The following is an 18,743-nucleotide window of genomic DNA, read 5'->3' on the forward strand; positions in this document are numbered from 1 at the left end:
ATTTTTAAAAAGGACAAGAAGTCAAGCCTATTAGGTCTAATGTAAATCAATCTTTAAATACATTAAAATATCTCAGAAAGTGGCTATACTAAAACTAGAAAATTCCCCTTACCTTACCCAAGAAAGGGCTAATTTATTCTGTCTTCATAATGTACTGTTAAGTCAGGAAATATGTACCACTTATTCTGATTTTTTTTTTTTTTTTGTCTTTTTGCCTTTTCTAGGGCCGCTTCCACGGCATATGGAGGTTCCCAGGCTAGGGGTCGAATCAGAGCTGCAGCCGCCGACCTATGCCAGAGCCACAGCAACGCTGGATCCGAGCCGCGTCTGCGACCTACACCACAGCTCACGGCAACGCCGGATTCTTAACCCGCTGAGCAAGGCCAGGGATCGAACCCGCAACCTCATGGTTCCTAATCGGATTCGTTAACCACTGTGCCATGACGGGAACTCCTATTCTCACTGATTTTATACTTCTATGAATTGACTATTGAGACTTCAATTCTGTACTTATGGATGCTCTTAGTAGTAAAGAGATATTATTGGTTTCTGATAAAGACTTTGATGGTGGTTGAGGTGATAGGGTGGGTAAGCAACAACAAAAATATTTTTCAAAAAGAAAAATCAGACTTATTCAACTTCTACAGTATTTTAAATAGAAATAAGTAAACAGTAGTCCTAATTTTGGGTTAAACATTTAAAAAATTTCCTTAAATATCAGTATTCTCCTGAACTTGTGCAATTATAAATATACTGACCTGTATCTAGTAAAGTATGACTTATTTATTTATTTTGGCTGCAGCGTGCAGCAGCTTGATGTGGGATCTCAGTTCCCAGACCAGGGACTAAACCTGGGCTGCAGCAGAAAGAGGACCAAGTCCTAACCACTAGGCCACCAGGAAACTCCCTAAAGTATAATTTAATACTAGGCTATGAAGGAGCTACTGACAAAAGACATGGATTTTCTTGGGTGTTCCCTATAGTTAGGAAGACCCTGGTTGATTGTTTCTTGGAGAAATAAGAGCATGCTTCCAAACAGGGTAGAAGCAAAGCAGGTTAGCATTGCAGGGACATGAAAGGGTTGGGAAGAAGACCTGCTCTCCCTCCATGTAGCTTTTTATAGGAAAAGATAAATATTAGGGATTTCACTTCCTTACTTTTAAGTCTAAAGAGATTGTCAAAAACTTTTATTGCTATAAGAATTCAATTCAATAAGCATTAATGGAACCCCTCAGGTATACAAAGCTATCCGCTGCTGGCTTATAAAGGCAATGCATATAGAACACTCACCTATTAAAAAACAAGCAAATATCTTTACATTTTATACAATAACTTAGAAATTCAATTGCAAATGTGATTATCAGTATAATATTTACTGATATACAATATGAGAATAACAGTAGTCTTTATAAGCAGTTTTCAAAGTTTTATTATTAGTTATTAAGTACATATAAAATAATTTATTAGTAATTTAAAATTTTTAAGGTAAGCACAAAATTTACAAAATAATATTAGCATTAAGACTATCAATTCCAAATCAAATCAGAAAATCTGATCCATGGTTTAGATTTACATTTGAAATACTTCATAGGTACTACATCTATACCTTACAATATCACACCAAAATATTTAGGCTGAGAAGGGAACCAATCATGGAATGTTTACAAATTATCCCATATGACATAACATATAAAAGTGAATCTCAGCAATATGAAAAAAACTAAAATTTCACTATTTCAATTTTATTGCTAATTTTAACATTAAGCCTAAAACAAAATAATAACATAAAATTGATGGAAAGTAGGCATAGTATAGCCAAAAGATTTGTGAGGGCCTAAGATCTGTAATAAAACTACAAAAAGAACTTATTATCATTATTGATAAGATAATAATAAAACTATAACAGAGTTTGCCATGCAGCAGGACACAACATATTTATAATTTGAAATTACCGGGAGTATCAAGGTCATTTTCTAAGTTAGTAAGTTCATCTCCACCTCCTACAACAAAGCCTTCGGAAATCTCCTCGTTAGTATCTATCTCAACATTATCATTTTCATCTGTAGGAACATGTAGCAATAATGTTAGTATTTTATTTGTATTTTATATCATTTATCCGAAACACTAAGAAGAAAAATCAGTATATTAATCAAACTGAGGTAGGACATAGATGAGTAAGTTAAAAAATCAGTTTTAAGACACTTTTTCACTATTGAATTAACATTTACATTTTACATTCATATGTCAAAGATGAAGTGTCACATCAAAGCAGATGCAAAGGTTTTGACAATTTGCCACATGCTATCTTTGAATCACTAAACTCATAGAATCTCTATATTTTAAAATGTAATCTACTAGTAATCTCTAATAATAGCAAAAATAAAGTTGCTTTGGTAATAAAGTCAACAAATACTATTTCTAAATTTCACATTTTTATCATTTATTAGATATAATGCATAGAGAAACATATCATTCTTTATAAACTTGCCCCTGTATATAAATCATTTGCGTGAAGACTTCAATGCTTTTGTGCTATTAATGACATATCATCATAAAAGCACTATGGATGAATTAAGAGACAAGACTGGGACAAGGGTAGACAGAACCTTTATGCAAAAAAAATTCAGAAACGATTAAGATAATATATCTCAGAAGACACAAAGCTGGGAAAAACACTTAACATTCAAAATCAAGTACATGGGAATGAGGCAGTCATACTATTCTTATGCACTTAGTAAAATGCGCTAGGTCATAATTAATGGCATCATTTTTTTACATTTCCATTATATATTTTTCTTTTCTTTTTTAATTTTAGGGCCACACATGTGGCATATGGAATTTCCCAGGCTATGGGTTGAATCAGAGCTGCAGCTGTTGGTCTACACCACTGCCACAACAACACGGGATCAGAGCTGTGTCTGCGACTTACACCACAGCTCATGACAATGCCAGATCTTTAACCCACTGAGTGAGGCCAGGGATGGAACCTGTGTCCTCATGAATATTAGTAGGGTTTATTACCCCTGAGCCACAATGGGAGCTCTTTATTTTTTTCTTTTTAAATCCTAGTGATAAAATTGGTTAAGTGATTTTGAATAACATACATTTAAAAAGGCACAGCAGTAATTTGATTTGTATATTCAAAGTTTAGTCTTAAATTCTGCTATTGACAGGCAATGTACCTTTTGGAGAAATACCTGTCCAGCTCTGGGAGTTAAAGAATATCCCTACTACTCTACAGTTTATTTTTCATAAGGCAACTTATATTAATAATGAGGTATTCCAAAGATTATCACAACTGAGAAATTCCAAATTCTATAGCTTTGGCTTAAACATTCAATATTTGTCCTTTTCCCTGTATAACTTTGTGTTTGATTTGGGGCTTTGCAAGTAAATATTTACTATGAGCATTAATATTAATAATAATAGTTTCCATTTACTGAAGACCTCCTATGTATGATGTAAGCCATTTAGAATAAAACAAAGAGAAAAAGAATGAGAAATGCCCCTGGGGGCGGGGGGGAAACATTGTTAAATGCTTTCAAATTCCGAAGGTATTATAGTTGGCTACATTATATATGTATAATCAGTTGAGAGATCTTTTCTAATCAACTGTGCTTAGTACAACTATTTAACTAATTCCATAAAAGTCAGCACCTTCATCTCAATTAGCCTTAAAAATTTTTCTCTAGGAGATCCCATGGTGGGACAGTGGAAATGAACCCGAGTAGTATCCATGAGGACTCAGGTTCAATCCCTGGCCTCACTCAGTGGATCAAGGATCCAGCATTGCTGTGAGGCGTGGTGGGGGTTGCAGGCGTGGCTTGGATCCTGCACTGCTAGGACTGTGGCATAGGCTGGCAGCTGTAGCTCCGATTCAAACCCTAGCCTAGGAACTTCCATATGCTGCGGGTGTGGCCCTAAAAAGGAAAAAAAAATTCTTTTTTAAATGAAATTGCATATATTTCCTGAGTGCCAAGTAAGTGTTCAGAACGCTTTCTCATATTACTTTGTCAGAGATAGTTTACTACCAATAGTTTTTAGAGTACTTTGTTGCTGCAACCAGCCTCTATTGGTTATTACTGACCATAATTAGAGTGAATGCACAAAATTCAACATTTGTTCACTTATTTATTCCAGAAACTTCTACTGTATATTGGATTTGCAATTTACAAAACACTGCTAGATGTTGAAGAGATACCAAGTTGTTTAAGACAGTTATTCCACTGTAGAGCTATACATTCAAATGGCTAAAATACCATGTAAGACAGTTAAGTATTATAGGGTAAAAAATAAGGTATAGTGCAAATTCCAAAGGTGAAAAGATTCTTTGCCAGTAGTACAATAGATTATTTTTTGGAAGCACTAACTTTTAAATTGGGTCTTCAGAAATGTACAGGATTCCAAAAAGGACAACTGAGGGAAGGGCCTTACAGGCATGAAAGCAAGAAAGGGTAGGTTATGTTCAAAGAATAGCGTGAAGTCCTATTTCACTCAAGAATACTTAAGGGTAATGATAAGAGGTAAGACTTGAAAGGTAAAACTGCAGAGAGCATTGAAGGGTAGGATAGGAAGTTTAGATTTTACTTGGTAGGAACGGAGAGACATTGGGGCTCAAACATAATCAGCAATGTGCTTTTAATTTATTAGCAGTTCTCTATTAAAATGTCTTATGGTAATCAGTTGTGAAATATATATAAAATAATTACTAGTGATATAAGCACTGAAGCTTATGTTCTTTATAAATTACAGTAGCTCCAATATTATTCCTAAGATACCACTCTTGCTCACACCCTCATATGTGAAAGAAAAAGTGACCCAGGAATAAACATGGGAGTGTACTAGCCATGTGACCTCATCCTTCATGTGAGATTGCTCACTAAGATGATGGACTCTAGAACAGAGATTAGAGGCAGGAAAGCCAGGTTGGAGACTGTTAGAACCCCCCAGGCAAGTAGTATGGAGAGCCTAACCTATCATAAAAGAACTGGGAGTGGCTGTGACTTGAAAACCAACTGGATATTGAGTGGTTGGGGGATGGATACTGAAGAGAGGAAGAGTGAGGGAGATGTCAACACTGACTCTCCAGCCTGAGTGACTAGAAGGATAGCATTGCTGTGAAAAGAAGCTACATCTGGAATGGTACCTGGATATGGGGATATGCAGTGGGATCTTCATTACCCACTTCCATAGTGCCAGGTTCCTGTCTGATGTTAAACAGGTGCCATTCATTTTATTTCCTGGCTAAATGAAATCTCTACCTACACTACCAGTCATAAGTAATGCTGAGTGGGTTAACTCAATGTATATATATGTATTGTTAACTTGAGATAAAAAGATTACTACTTGGTAGGGCAAGAGTAAAAACTGATCTCCTATACAGTTCAGATTTTCTTAAGAATAGATTTCCACTTTCTTTCCATCTACTGACTTCAGTTGTATGACGAACACTCGAATGCTTTTCAATAGTTATGTTACACATTTCTTAACACCTATGGAAATACTCTACATGCATTTTAGCAAACCAAAAGTGCATGTGTATCTATGCACGTACGTGTTTAAGACACTATATATATATATATATATATATATATATATAAAATAATGATATAAATATTACATCTTTATGGCTAACCACTAAAAACCCAGTAGGTAACATGGCAGAAAGTACACTAGAGATCTGATACACAACAGAAGGTAGTTTGCAAGTATAGCATGTATAATGCATGCAGGAAAAGGTAAAAAGAGATTGCATATACACTGGAATGAGACAATGCATTCCAGCTGACACTGCATGGCACTATAAGCAAAATGAAGACCCCAATGGTATGAAGAATAGTACAGCAATAAGGCCAGTCTTACAACACTTATCATTTATAAATAAATTGAGTGATAAACTAGTGTTATCTGGTGACAGTAAAAAAAAAATCTATACTTAAAAAAAAGATTTTCAGGCTACCATTAAAAACATATTCAAAATAAAATTCTCATTTGTCTCATGATTTTTTTTTTTTTTTCCTTTTTTGGCCACCCTTCAGCATATATGGAGTTCCTGGGCCAGAGATCAGATCCGAGCCACAGTTGTGACCTATGCTGCAGGTGCAGCAATACCAGATCCTTTAACCCCATGTTCCAGGCCGAGAATCAATTTATGTCCTGCACTGCAGAGACGCTGTCAATCACAATGTGCCACAGTGGGAACTCTCCATTTGTATCATGATTTTAAAATTCATATTGAAGGTTCCCTATAAAATTCCTAACTTTAAAAGATATTCTACAGGAATAAAAGACAGAAAACAATACAAATATTATTAATAGAATCTGAAAATAAAAATTATTGAAGGCCTATAAGATTTTATTTTGATTCAACAAATTTAGATAAATCTATTTGCCATAACTGAAATAAGGATAATGCAGGCACAGGAACATTCTCATGGATAAAATTAATTTTTTTCTTTATTGATATGAAATGCAAAAACAAAGTACACCATTCCATCTAAATCAGAGAGGCAAAAATGTCGGTTTAAAAGTTAAACGACCCTAACCTAACTCAAACCAAAGTGATGAGCCACAGAATAAATATACATATAAACATGTATATATATGTGTATTCATATAATATACAAAATCTATATCATATATTATATACTATGTAATATATATGATACAATATCATCTTAAAACTAGATAAATACCTTTTTTGCGAGTGCTCATGGACCATTAACAAACATTTAACAATTATTTGGCCGAAAAAGAAATCAATTATACTTCAATAAAATTTTTAAGAACTTATTAATTTCAAGCGAAAATTCAGGCCATATTCTCTGACTACAATACCATACAACTAAAAAATGAAAATACCACACTTCATCCCCAAATAACTATGTTGCTAAGATCAATACAATAAATGAACCCATGAGTTTGTTACATAAAATGAGGATTTTATTTTATCTTATTTTACTTTATTTTATTTTATATTATTTTATTGTATTGTATTTTATTTTATTTTGTCTTTTTAGGGCCACAGCCACAGCCTATGGAGGTTCCCAGGCTGGGGACCAAATTGGAGCTACAATTGCCAACCTACACCACAGCCAAAGCAACATGGGATCCAGGCTGTGTCTGTGACCTACACCACAGCTCACAGCAACACTGGATCCCCAACCCACTGAGCAAGGCCAGGGATCAAACCCACATGCTCATGGACACTAGTTGAATTCATTTCTTCTGAGACACAATGGGAACTCCAAAATGAAGATTTTAAAAGGAGGCTGTTTGGATGTGACCTGGATCCTGCGTTGCTGTGGCTGTGGTGGAGGCCAGCAGCTGTAGCTCTGATTCGACCCCCAGCCTGGGCATCTCCAAATGCCGTGGGTGTGGCCCTAAAAAGCAATAGACAAATAAATAAATAAATAAATAAATAAAAGGAGGCTGTTATAAGTCTATAACTAAAAAAAAGCAGAAATTGAAAAAACAGAACAAAACAAAACATATGTCGTATACCACAGTATCACCTGATTTTTCCTCTAAGTCATAAAACTATGTCAAGAGAAGGACAAGCAAAAGCTAGGCTGCAGCTCCTTGGACTGATTCTGTTACTGTGCAAAAATTAGGCTATTTCTGGTCACAGTAAGATGCAAGTGGGTTGCCTGACTACATGGCTTTACATGACCTAAAATACCTTGCATACATTTTCTGTGGACACCATGAGGCTGATGACATCTCACCTCCGACTTACTAAGTTTTCTTTCCTCAGCGAGGCTGGTTGATGAGATTGGGAAAAATGCAAGCTTTCCAAGCAGGTTCAGGCAATGACTCTTAGTATCATGTTAAACACATTCTCGAGGCTGTGCTTTCACCTTATTATTTCAGCTTCTAACTAGCCCCTCTCCTTCGTTACAGTAGACCACTGCTTCCAAAAATCTTCTGATGCTAGTCCATCATCTAGGCTGGTCTCTACTTATTTTTCTCTCTTTCACACTTATTCTGACCTTATTCAGATAATTCCCACTAGACATTGGAAGAGTAGACACTAATTTGTTAATTGTTTCCCCTGACATATCAACCTCACCTCATAGGGTCATTGTCGCTTAGAAATTATTCTCTTGTGAAACCAAGTGAACTTCTAATTTGCCATGCAAGGGTCAGCAAACTATAGCATGGGGGCAAAATCCAGCCCACCACCATTTTAGGGTAAATAACAAGCATGCTCTTTAATTTGCACATTGTTCAAGGTTGCATTCAGCCTATAAGCGCAGAGTTGAGTAGTTAAGACAGGGACCATCTGGCCTGCAAAGCCCGAAATATTTACTCTGGCCCCTTCCAGGAAGCTTGCTGAATCCTGGCCCAGCACTGTGGCTGGCACTGCTAAACAGACAAACGCATATGTATGAATGGTTGAATTCTGGGCAGGGATTTTGCCCTCTGCCTTGTCCTAAAGGTTTGACACTGTGGCCTTGAGAGCTTCAGCTCAGACCTTGAGGCCAGAGCAGACCCAGTCAGATCCATACACTTTCATGAAGACAGGCCAATATCCATCACTGAGGTTAGGGAATAGGTCTATTCTACTCGTTGTATGTCAACCTTAGCTGTGATTAAGAGCCTACTGGCTGATACGTGGCTGCTTTCAACATACAAGGTATGGTATGTCCTATGAGAAAAATGGACCCTGGCCACGTGGATCTCTTTGGGGAACAGAGTCTAGGCTATCTTCTCATAAGTCATCTGTTGAACCATATCCCATCTTCATTTCATCCAGCTTTTTCTATTCTAGTCTATACTTCTTTGCTAGCTTTAGAGGTCCAATCCTCATTTGTCCTTTATTTACTTGGCTGAGTATTGAGTGATGCCAAATTAGGTCTTCCCTTTCCCCAGTTACCAAGTTGGGAAGGTACCCATTTGGGGGTTGTGACACTAAGTTTCTACCTAGTATAGTCCTGCCTTAGCCTCAACTGGTGTTGGATGATAGAGAAAAAACCAATTACATGGCTGATTCATCCTATACCACTAATCAAAAATATTTTAAATCTTAGCCTTCCCAGAGTTCGCTACTCATTTAGCATTGTTACCATTGCTCATTGCTGGAAAAAAAAAATTAAAAGAGACAGTAGATGCCTCTCTATCTTAGTATTACTGCTCTCCTGTGGGTTTACAATGCCACAGGGAGCTAGTGTTAGTAGCTTTATGACAGTCTATCTGGAGGGTCAAGAATATGAGGCTTTTTCTATCACTCCGAGATATAAGGAGGTAAAGATTTTTAAAATTTACTTAGAATAGCTGGAATTTTTATGATATCAAAGAAATACCTTGTTACTAAGAAAAAATGAAAGCAAATAGCATTATATAAAAATAACTGTGAATAGTTACTATTGTCACTATGAAACTTCAGTTGTGAGTATAGAAGCTATAATAAAAATTCTGTATGGTAGTTCCCATCATGGCTCAGTGGTTAATGAATCCAACTGGGAACCATGAGGTTGCAGGTTCGATCCCTGGCCTTGCTTAGTGGGTTAAGGATCCAGCGTTGCCATGAGCTGTGGTGTAGGTTGCAGATGCAGCTCAGATCCCGTGTTGCTGTGGCTCTGGTGTAGGCCAGCAGCTACAGCTCCGATTAGATCCCTAGCCTGGGAATCTCCATATGCTGCAGGAGTGGCCGAAGAAATGGCAAAAAAAAAAAGACAAAAAAAAAAATTCTGTATGATAGGAGCTGAAAAGGTAAGATGAAGGATTTAACTAAGATACAAACATTCTGAGAACACCAGATGGACAGATACACAGCTGTTTGGGAAAACAGCTTTCATATTTATGGGATAGAAGGTGATATAGTCATTAGTTGGAATGCTCTACAACAGTGAGAGTTTAATATAAGGAATCAATTAACAATAACAGCAGTAAGTTTCAGTTTACCTTGAAGAAACTTATCATTGACCTAGAAATTGTTTCCTTTGTTTCGGTTTTCTAAGGTATTATTCGAGTCCTCACTTGCCTACTCTCCAGGGTGATCTTAGCATTTAAGATTAACTCAGGACAAGTACCTGGCATGTTTTGGTAGATAAATAGGTTACACACCTTTGAAATTAAAAAAGCCCACAGGCCTCCTGAATATACTACTCTTAAATAAAAATGTAAAAAGTTCCAAGTTAAAGATGTCCAAATTGAGCACTGAGAGGCAAAATTAAAATTCTCTTTAATTATGTATGTAGTCCTTGTCTGAACATCAAGCTTAGGATAATTACTACAGATACTGAAAAAGACCCTCTTCAAATAAGGAGACTAAGAAAAAAAAAATGCATATGGGACTTGTTTGGCTCTAATGCTGGAGTGATGTTAAGACCATGTTCCAAATATCTGGTTCAAAGTGAAAATCTTTCATGCCAAAGCTCTCCAGTAACAAGTCTTGTGATCTAGATGTTGGACTTTGCATATTAGTCATTTCTAACACAGTTAATGAGGCATCATAGAGAATCACAAAGCAAGGCCCATATGAATTTTCTCCAATATCATATTCTTAGTATTTCCTGAGTACTTTACATACTTACCCATAATCAAAGCACTTCTTGAGTTGCCAAAGAGTTGATTTTGGAATGGCAATAGTCAACTTCTGATTTACTATGCTTTCTTTAAGTTTTTTTGCAGCACATCAATAGGCTAGAAACTTTAAGTATTAGATGCACAACATTTTGAAGTAAGAATAAAAAGTCCCAAAAGGTCCATTGCGGATTTCTGGGTTGTCTGTAGAATATGATACAAGATTCTTTAGCTCACCTCCAGATGCCTTTGACCTTTCTTTCAACTTTTCTGCAGCCATTTCACCATAGCTGGGAAGTTCTGACATCTTCACTCCAGATCGAGCTTCTGCTATTAGCTGACGAGCTCTCTCTCTCAGCTGCCGACGTCGCTCTTCATCTTGCTGCTAAGATATATTGAACAGTTGCCAACTCAGTAATTGACAGAAATGCAATTTCATTTTCAATCTGATCATCATGATAGTAACTGGTTTACAGCATGGTGCTTGGCCCACATTATAAATAGGATGCTCTATATCAGTTGGATGTCACACCATTTTTAAAAGACATCCAAGAATCAGATTTTTAGAAAACATTTACAAATTATTGTATTAAAATGTCTGTTAAAAATTCAAACTAGCCTTTAAAGAATGTTTGGCAATATAATTACAGAGAAAATAGCAGGATTTACTATTAGTAAAACAATCAAGCTTATAGAAAAAAGTCATAATACTGAAAACAGAATTTCAATTAATACCTCATTTTTAAAGACTCGAATGTAACTGGCTATTTTCTGGTCAAGGCATAGAGCACTGGCTAAAAGATATCTTTGATAGCAGAAAATGCTGCTGCGTCATTTTGATCAAATATAAGAAACGGTATATTTAGGGAGTTAGAGCAGGAATGGTGATAGTACATTAGTCCCAGTTATCCATGTTGGTAGTTTTTAAATACGACTTGAGTAACTGATGTACTATCCCCATTTCTTTCTCCCTACACCAGGATGCACACAGAGAAGGAAAAGTAAAATCTAATGTGGGTTTTGATATTTAAAATAACTAAAAATGATAGAGAAGTAACTAAAATAGGTTTTGCCTCCAAAAAAAAGGGTCATTATGAATCGCCAATAATCAATGAGAAATTGCTTTGTAAACTGGAAAGTATATGATAAAGCATCATTATGATAAAACAAAGCCTCAAAATAATCTGGCCCCAGCATATCTGTGTAGTTATCTTCCTTTAACCTTTCCCAATCTCCATAAAACCTCACACCTATATATACGGAATTGCTTGTATCACGTAGTTTCATGCACTCATGGATGTGAATTTATCATTTCATTTTTTTGGAATTTTCTTCTCTCATCTTAATTCCTACTCATTCCTCAAGATTCAGCTTAGCCCACTAAACTCCCCCTGATTATTCTTCTCTCCTCCCCACTGTGGAATGAAAGCCTCCTTATTCTCTATTACTATAGTACTGTGTGTATGTGTGTGTGTAATCACTTTTTAAAATAATTCTTGTCAAGTTCAACACTCTACAAATGCCTCCTTCTCAGCAGAACTGAGCTACTTGAAGGCAGGAGCTAGATCTGATCTATCTTTGGATCTCTGGTCCTTAGCACATACCTTCGTACTTGTACTTGCTTTTTAGAAATTTCAGGCATGAAAACTTATAATTTATACTCTTAATGCTTAAAATATAGAGGGAAAGATAAAACAGTCAGAGTAAGGAGGTGTGATCAAAATGTATCATGAGTTCAGAAAAAAGAAAGCATCTTTTTGGCTGAGAGACAAGCAGAAAGCATCATGGCATCATGGTTTTTGAGTTGGGCCTACAGAATGAGCAGAGATGGAAATGGGTTACTCTGGAATGAGTAAAGATGGAAAATGGGTTACGTGGGTCAGTGTGGGAGAGACTAGGAGGTAGGAACAATACACAGACACAGAATCAAGAAGGTATACTGGGGGAAAAATATGTAGTTTAGTTTTTCCTGAGCATAGAGCAAAAATAATGACAGGAAGTTCCCATAATGGCTCAATGGTAACAAACCCGACTAGTAGCCATGAGGTTGCGCGTGTGATCCCTGGCCTTGTTCAGTGGGATAAGGATCTGTGGTTGCCATGAGCTGTGACATAGGTCACGGCACTGCTTGGATCCTGTGTTGCTGTGGCTGTAGGCCAGCGACTACAGCTCTGATTCAACTCCTAGCCTGAGAACTTCCATATGCCATGGGTGCATGGGTGCAGCCCTAATAAAAGAAAAAAAAAAAAAAAAAAAGACAGACAGACAAGGCAATAAACACAAAGCTGGGTAGATAGATTGTAGGGGCCCAGTCCAACAGGGTGAAGTATTTTGTTTTTATTCGAAAGACAATGAGGGCCAACTAAAGGTTTGTTTTTATGTATGTCTTTTTTTTTTTTTTTTTTTTTTTTTAATTTTGAGGTCAAGGCAAATGACCAACCAGTGGTGTACTTGAGAAAGATGAAAGATTAATCTGATAACCGTGTATACAATAGGCTGGCATAGAAAGACTAGAAAGAGACTAATTAGGAGGCTCTTATAAATGGTCCAAGGAAACCATAATGAGATTCAGAACTGGGATGGTGCAATGGGAATGGAGAGAGACAAGTGTAAGAAATACAGAGGTAGAACTGGTACCTGTACTGATTAGATGTACAGGGATGAAAAACGCTGAATCATAAGTTTTCAACCTGGGCAATGAGTAGAGCTGAGGCACTAAAAATAGAAATAGAAAAACTGAGAGGAAATATAAGAAGAAAAGGAGAGGAAGTTTTGGGTAAGATAGACTGGATATGAGAAGCTGGTTGGAAATTTGAGTAAAGGTATGAGTAAGTAGTTGGGAACTAAAAGTGATGCCAGGAAGTGAGGTCAAACTATGCCTATAGAGCAAATGGCTGAAGTTATAGGAATATATGCAAGTACCTGAAGAGATACTGTAGAGAAAAACAAGGGCTACTAACTTAAACCTGGAGAAGATCTATATTTAGATAAAAAGAGGATAAGGAGACAGAGAAAAAAGAGGAGAATAGAACACTAATGTATCCTGAGAATCAAAGTAGAAGAGGCTTTCATGAAAAAGGGAGTAATTGACTACAGTAAATGTTAAAGAGTTTAATAGGTCTGAACATTATTTTAAAAGGGCGATCAAATTTAGTAGGCAATATCATTAGATTGGTGGAGTTTAAGCCCAGGCAATTCTTTCACAAATATTGAGATGTCTAGAATTGAGAGTTGTCAAAATTAATGGGGAGAAACTTACAAGGTTATCAAATGGACCTGGAGACACGCCTAAAGCTCCCAGTGGACAAACTGAAAAAATTCAGTACCAAAACAAACAAACAAAGAATGACAGCAATGAATTGAATCAAAGAAATCACACACTGAATCAATGAAAATTTATAAATTCATTATGATATTCAAAAAGTTCTTAGAAGGATGTATAAACTCATTTGAGGCAGCTCTTAAAATAACTTCTGAAAATTAGTAATGAGGAAAAATATCAAGCACTTATATTGTCTTTCCAGTGGGAAGGGAAGTTTAGGGTAACTAAATAGTCCCAGTCAATGAGAGAAAGTTCTACTTTACAAAATAATACTAGCTATGATAATAATTTCAAAAAGGTAAAATTATAAAAACATTTTTTTGGCATTCCTAAAAGAATGACTGCTTTTAGCAAGGCTTATGAACTATTATCAAAGCTCTTAGGTAAATGTCTGATGGAGAAGTGGTTATTCATATTACACTGTGGCAAACTGTATTTTCCAAAGACGGCCATAATGGTATATATCCATCCCATCCCACATGCTTTCTGCTTCCATTTCCTCATCAAGAGGTGGGATTTAATTCCTCTTCTTTTGAATGCTGTCCAGCTTTAGGGACTTGTATATAATCAATAGAATGTAGAAGCATTGCAGGTGATTTCTAAGACTAGGTCAAAAAAGGCTACACTCCTTTTTCCCGGTTCTCTTGAAATTTTTGCATTTTGTACTTTCTGGGAAGCCAGCTGTCTCAGTGTTAGAATCCCAAGCTCCATGCAGGTGCTCCAGTCCACATTCCCAGCTAGGTTCAGCCTAAGTCTTCCCGGCCCATGTGTCAGACATGTGAACAAAACCTTCTTCAGATGATCTCAGCCCTCAGCCATTTTGAATCACCCCTAACTGTTCAAGTCTTCCCAGCTGAGGACCCAGACAATGAGGAACAGAGACAAACCATTCCCACTGTGCCCTATCTTAAGTCTTGATCCACAGAATCTGAGAATAAAAACAATTTTTACACCATTAAGTCTGGAGTTCTTTGTTTTAATAGCATTATTATGCTTAAATAATGCTATATAGATTATAGATTATTTCCTGTTGCAAAGGGAAAACCTAACTGTAAATGGAGAGATTAGAAGATCAGCAATTAGGGGCCACTAATCCAGTGGTCAGTCTTAGCATCACTAATATTGAGTCAACCACATTATATGCTTTTTGATTTTTGAAGTACATGAAATGAATACCACTATAATATTTTAGCCCAAATGTCTAAAGTGAATCTACTAATAAACCATTAGATATAATCTCCAGTTTATCATAAACACAGGGAATAGAGAAACATGACAAATGACACAGCAAGGAACCAAGCAACCAACAACTCTAGAAAGCTGGATATTTAGAACAATTGACCTGGTCATTTTAACAAGAGAGAGTCATGAAAACAAACACACAACAAAAAACAACTAACCAATCACTGTCCCCACCAACAAAAGGGGCTTAGCCAGATGCAATGCATAGTCTTGGGTTAGATACTAGTTTGGATAAACCAGCTATAAAAGATACTGTTGAATCAATTAGAGGAATCTGAATAAGATCATAGTATTAAATGAGAGAAAATGCAACTTGACTGAAAAAATAGTTTACACAGTAATAACTTCATTTAGTCTTTTGGTGATAATACATATATCTATCACCAAAAAAAGAATTGGAAGCTTATTGACAAAGTTGTCATGGTGAAGATATGTGAGTGTGGAAATATGATATTTTTTCCTTTAATCTGTCTTCATTTCCTAACTTTCTATAATGCACATGTACTACTACTGTAATAAAAATTATTTTTAAAAAATCTTGGATGAAGGCAAGATAGAGATGAGATAGTAGACTTCTATGGTGGGTGGTGGTTGTCCTGGGGCAGAAAGAAGAGAGATCTAACATTCAAAGGAAATTTTCTTAATATTTAGAAATACAAGCTTCTTTGTAGTTAGAGTTCTGTACATACTGGGCAGAGTGAGACTGAAGATGCAAGAATAATATACATAAATCCTCAGTTCATTACTAATACTTCTAAACTTAGAAAATGAAAGGAAATGCAGGCTTGATAATGGTGATGTTGGTGATGGTTGCTCATATTTCTTGAGCTTTTATGTGCTAAGTGCTTTATATGTATGATCTCATTTAATTTTCACAATCCGATCTATTTTCACTGATGTGAATATTTGGGTTTAGAGGTTCAAGGTCATACAGCTAGAACTGATGTCAGAGCCAGGAGTCCAGACCAGGTCTTTTTGACTACAGGGCCCCTGCTCTTCACCTTCAAACTATTTGATCCTGAAAAGTATCAAATTACATGACCAACTGAGGAAAATTGAGCTTTTACTAAACTTTCATCTTTCAAACTTAAGAAAAGTTAAGAGCACTAATAAAAACCATTATTTGATATGCCTCAGGCAACTAGGTTTAAGAGAATTTCACTGCGTGAATAATAACTTCTTGCAGAGTTGGAATTTGGTGATTCAGACTAAGATGAAGTGGTCTTGGGTCATCTTAACTGTGCTAAAACGAAATAAATGATTCTACCTTTCTGAATATGAAATGGGAACCTAATTTTTTCTTACCAGTTACTGCCTCGCCCTCCTCCCTCAATAATATTCCCATCTGCTAATGTTTCTGAGAGCTTACCAAGAGTGCAATTTAAAGCAGGCAATCATTAATAAAACCAACTCTAAATACTAATTAGGGACACTTTATCAATTTCCATGTAAATTGTTTGTTTGTACTTATTTACCCGTCATTGTTCTCTATACAATAGAAAAAAATGCAAATGAACAAATCAGAATGCAGCCCTAATGGGACTTTCTGTTTATAACCATTAGCCCAGAGGTGTGCTGTAATTCAATTCTCAAGTAGCAAGATTTAGCCTCATTAACAGACTGCAAGGGCAGGTTACAACTCATAAAACCCTACAGTAAACAAAGTTTATGGACACAGCACAAAATCTTGAGCCTGATTGACAGAATTCTAGTTCCCTATCAGATTGCCTTGATTTACTTTTCTACTAATGTCCTAACACCACAGAGACAATTCTGCTTGGGCAGAGAGCTCTCCAGTGGGATGGTGTAACTGTGTTGTTTGTTTTTTCACCCATTAAGTTCCCTTAAGACAAAGAACCAACTGAGAGAACAGAAGTTAATTGTTAAGGTTAGGAGGAAAAGCTTGTAATTATAGAAAATGATTATGCAATTTAAATTGATAGTATTATTAATTTCCAGATTCATTATAAGTAAAATATTTCATTTTAATTTTTATATATAAGATCCATTAAAATTTTTAAAGTAAATATTTAAAGAATAGATAGCCAAAAAAAAAAAAAAACAACCCTATGTATACATCTTTTACTCAAAAGAGACATATTGTTCATGTCAAAGGAATACAATGACCACAGAGTAGGGTGATGATTATTTCATTATTCTTATATGTTCGTATATGTGAATATTTCTGACAATGAGTAGGTTTCCCTAAACCTACTTAAGTACAGATAGGCATTATTGGTTTTGACCATTCTGCATTCAAAAGAAGATAGCACCTCACAGCTGTAAATAAGTCATTTGTTTACCATATCTGCTGAAAAGAATAAAAGGAATCTGCTATCATTAAAAAGTACACTTGAAAAATTCAATACATAGGAAACCTATGTATCTGTCACTTACCTGTCTAGTCTAAATAAACTTAAATAAATTGAAGTAGTTAGGCTTCATATTTCTAAGAATGTGGTGAGATGACATTTTCACTTTTTTATACAATATTACTTTACAGAGTTAGATGGAGTTATATAGATATTCTAGCCTTTTTAAGATGGATGTACACTTTAGAGGGTTTGACAGAAGCTGTGTATTTGAGAAAATATTAGTTGTGTGCCTGTGCAGTGTTTTCACATGTTGTCACATATATTATTCACAACTCTATGAGGTAACCCCTATCAGCCTGATTGGATAGAAATTGAACCTCACTTAAATATACTGCCCAAGGTCATACACCTTGTAAATGGCATAGTAAGAATTAAAATCAGTGTCTGTCTGATTTCAAAGTACCGGTCCTATCTATTACATGACTGTATCTATTACATGACTGGTGTTCAGAAAATTATTTGAGGACTCACTGCTATCAATAAAAAAAAAAAAAAAAAGACAATAGTTTTTTACTGACACTATACAAATCCCCCTTCTGCTACTGAATACAGAGAGATGAAGAGGAACTAAGATTTATATTCGTTTAAAACTTAGGCTCCTGACTTTAAATAATAAGCCTTCAGAAAAGTCCTGAATGCAGTACATTTAAGCTTTACTTTTCTCTTTGCTAATGTCTTCAGGATAAGGCAAAAATCCTGTTAGCATGCAAAAAGCTTGTATTTCAACACACAGATTTAAGATATTTGAATATAGAAGACGGATAAGAAACCACCACTTTGGACATAAGCTAAAAAAAATATTTAGCCCTTGTACAGCATGTCCTCAAGTTTCTATTTTCCTTATCATTCTAAAATGGTCTACAATCTGCCATAGATAGATGCACTAGTAAAACTTGACAATTTGAGGACAAACTCCTCAAGAATAAGTAATGTAATTCCTTGTTTCCTTTCCATAAAAATGTATTGGTATGCAATTTTTATATTTCACAGTTCACCGACATCTAGGCAAGCTTTCTTCCACTGCTTCAATGGTGCTACTTTTAATTTTATCCTCCTTAGTCGTAGTAATTAAAGTGATCAGCAGTGGCATCCCAGCGGCTTTGACACAGCTACAACCCCCTAGCAGACTTTTGCTTTTAAGGGGAAGAGAAAGAAAAAGACTAGAGTTTCATTTCACAGAGAACAAGAAAATCAAGCTTCTTCAATCCTCAACTTTATTCAATTGTTCTTTCAGCAGTCTTTGGATCTTAAGAATCAAATAAAAATGGCTGCCATGG

At 35.8% G+C, this 18,743-nt stretch overlaps 1 protein-coding gene across 10 annotated transcripts in view; it reads right to left on the reverse strand.

The window, feature by feature from the left end:
- Window positions 1-18,743, reverse strand: part of EHBP1 (EH domain binding protein 1) — a 354,576-nt gene that overhangs the window by 53,658 nt on the left and 282,175 nt on the right. For 4 of the 10 annotated variants that reach the window (XM_021087469.1, XM_021087472.1, XM_021087470.1 and 1 more), the window contains 2 exons: window positions 10,765-10,912; window positions 1,953-2,060 (listed from right to left, as the gene is read on the reverse strand). In XM_021087469.1, coding sequence (XP_020943128.1) covers window positions 1,953-2,060; window positions 10,765-10,912 — 256 coding nt within the window. The remainder of the gene's footprint in view (window positions 1-1,952; window positions 2,061-10,764; window positions 10,913-18,743) is intronic. The other 6 variants (XM_021087473.1, XM_021087475.1, XM_021087476.1 and 3 more) reach the window with 3 other exon arrangements.

This window comes from Sus scrofa, chromosome 3, assembly GCF_000003025.6.
Source record: "Sus scrofa isolate TJ Tabasco breed Duroc chromosome 3, Sscrofa11.1, whole genome shotgun sequence".
Taxonomy (NCBI): Eukaryota; Metazoa; Chordata; class Mammalia; order Artiodactyla; family Suidae; genus Sus; species Sus scrofa.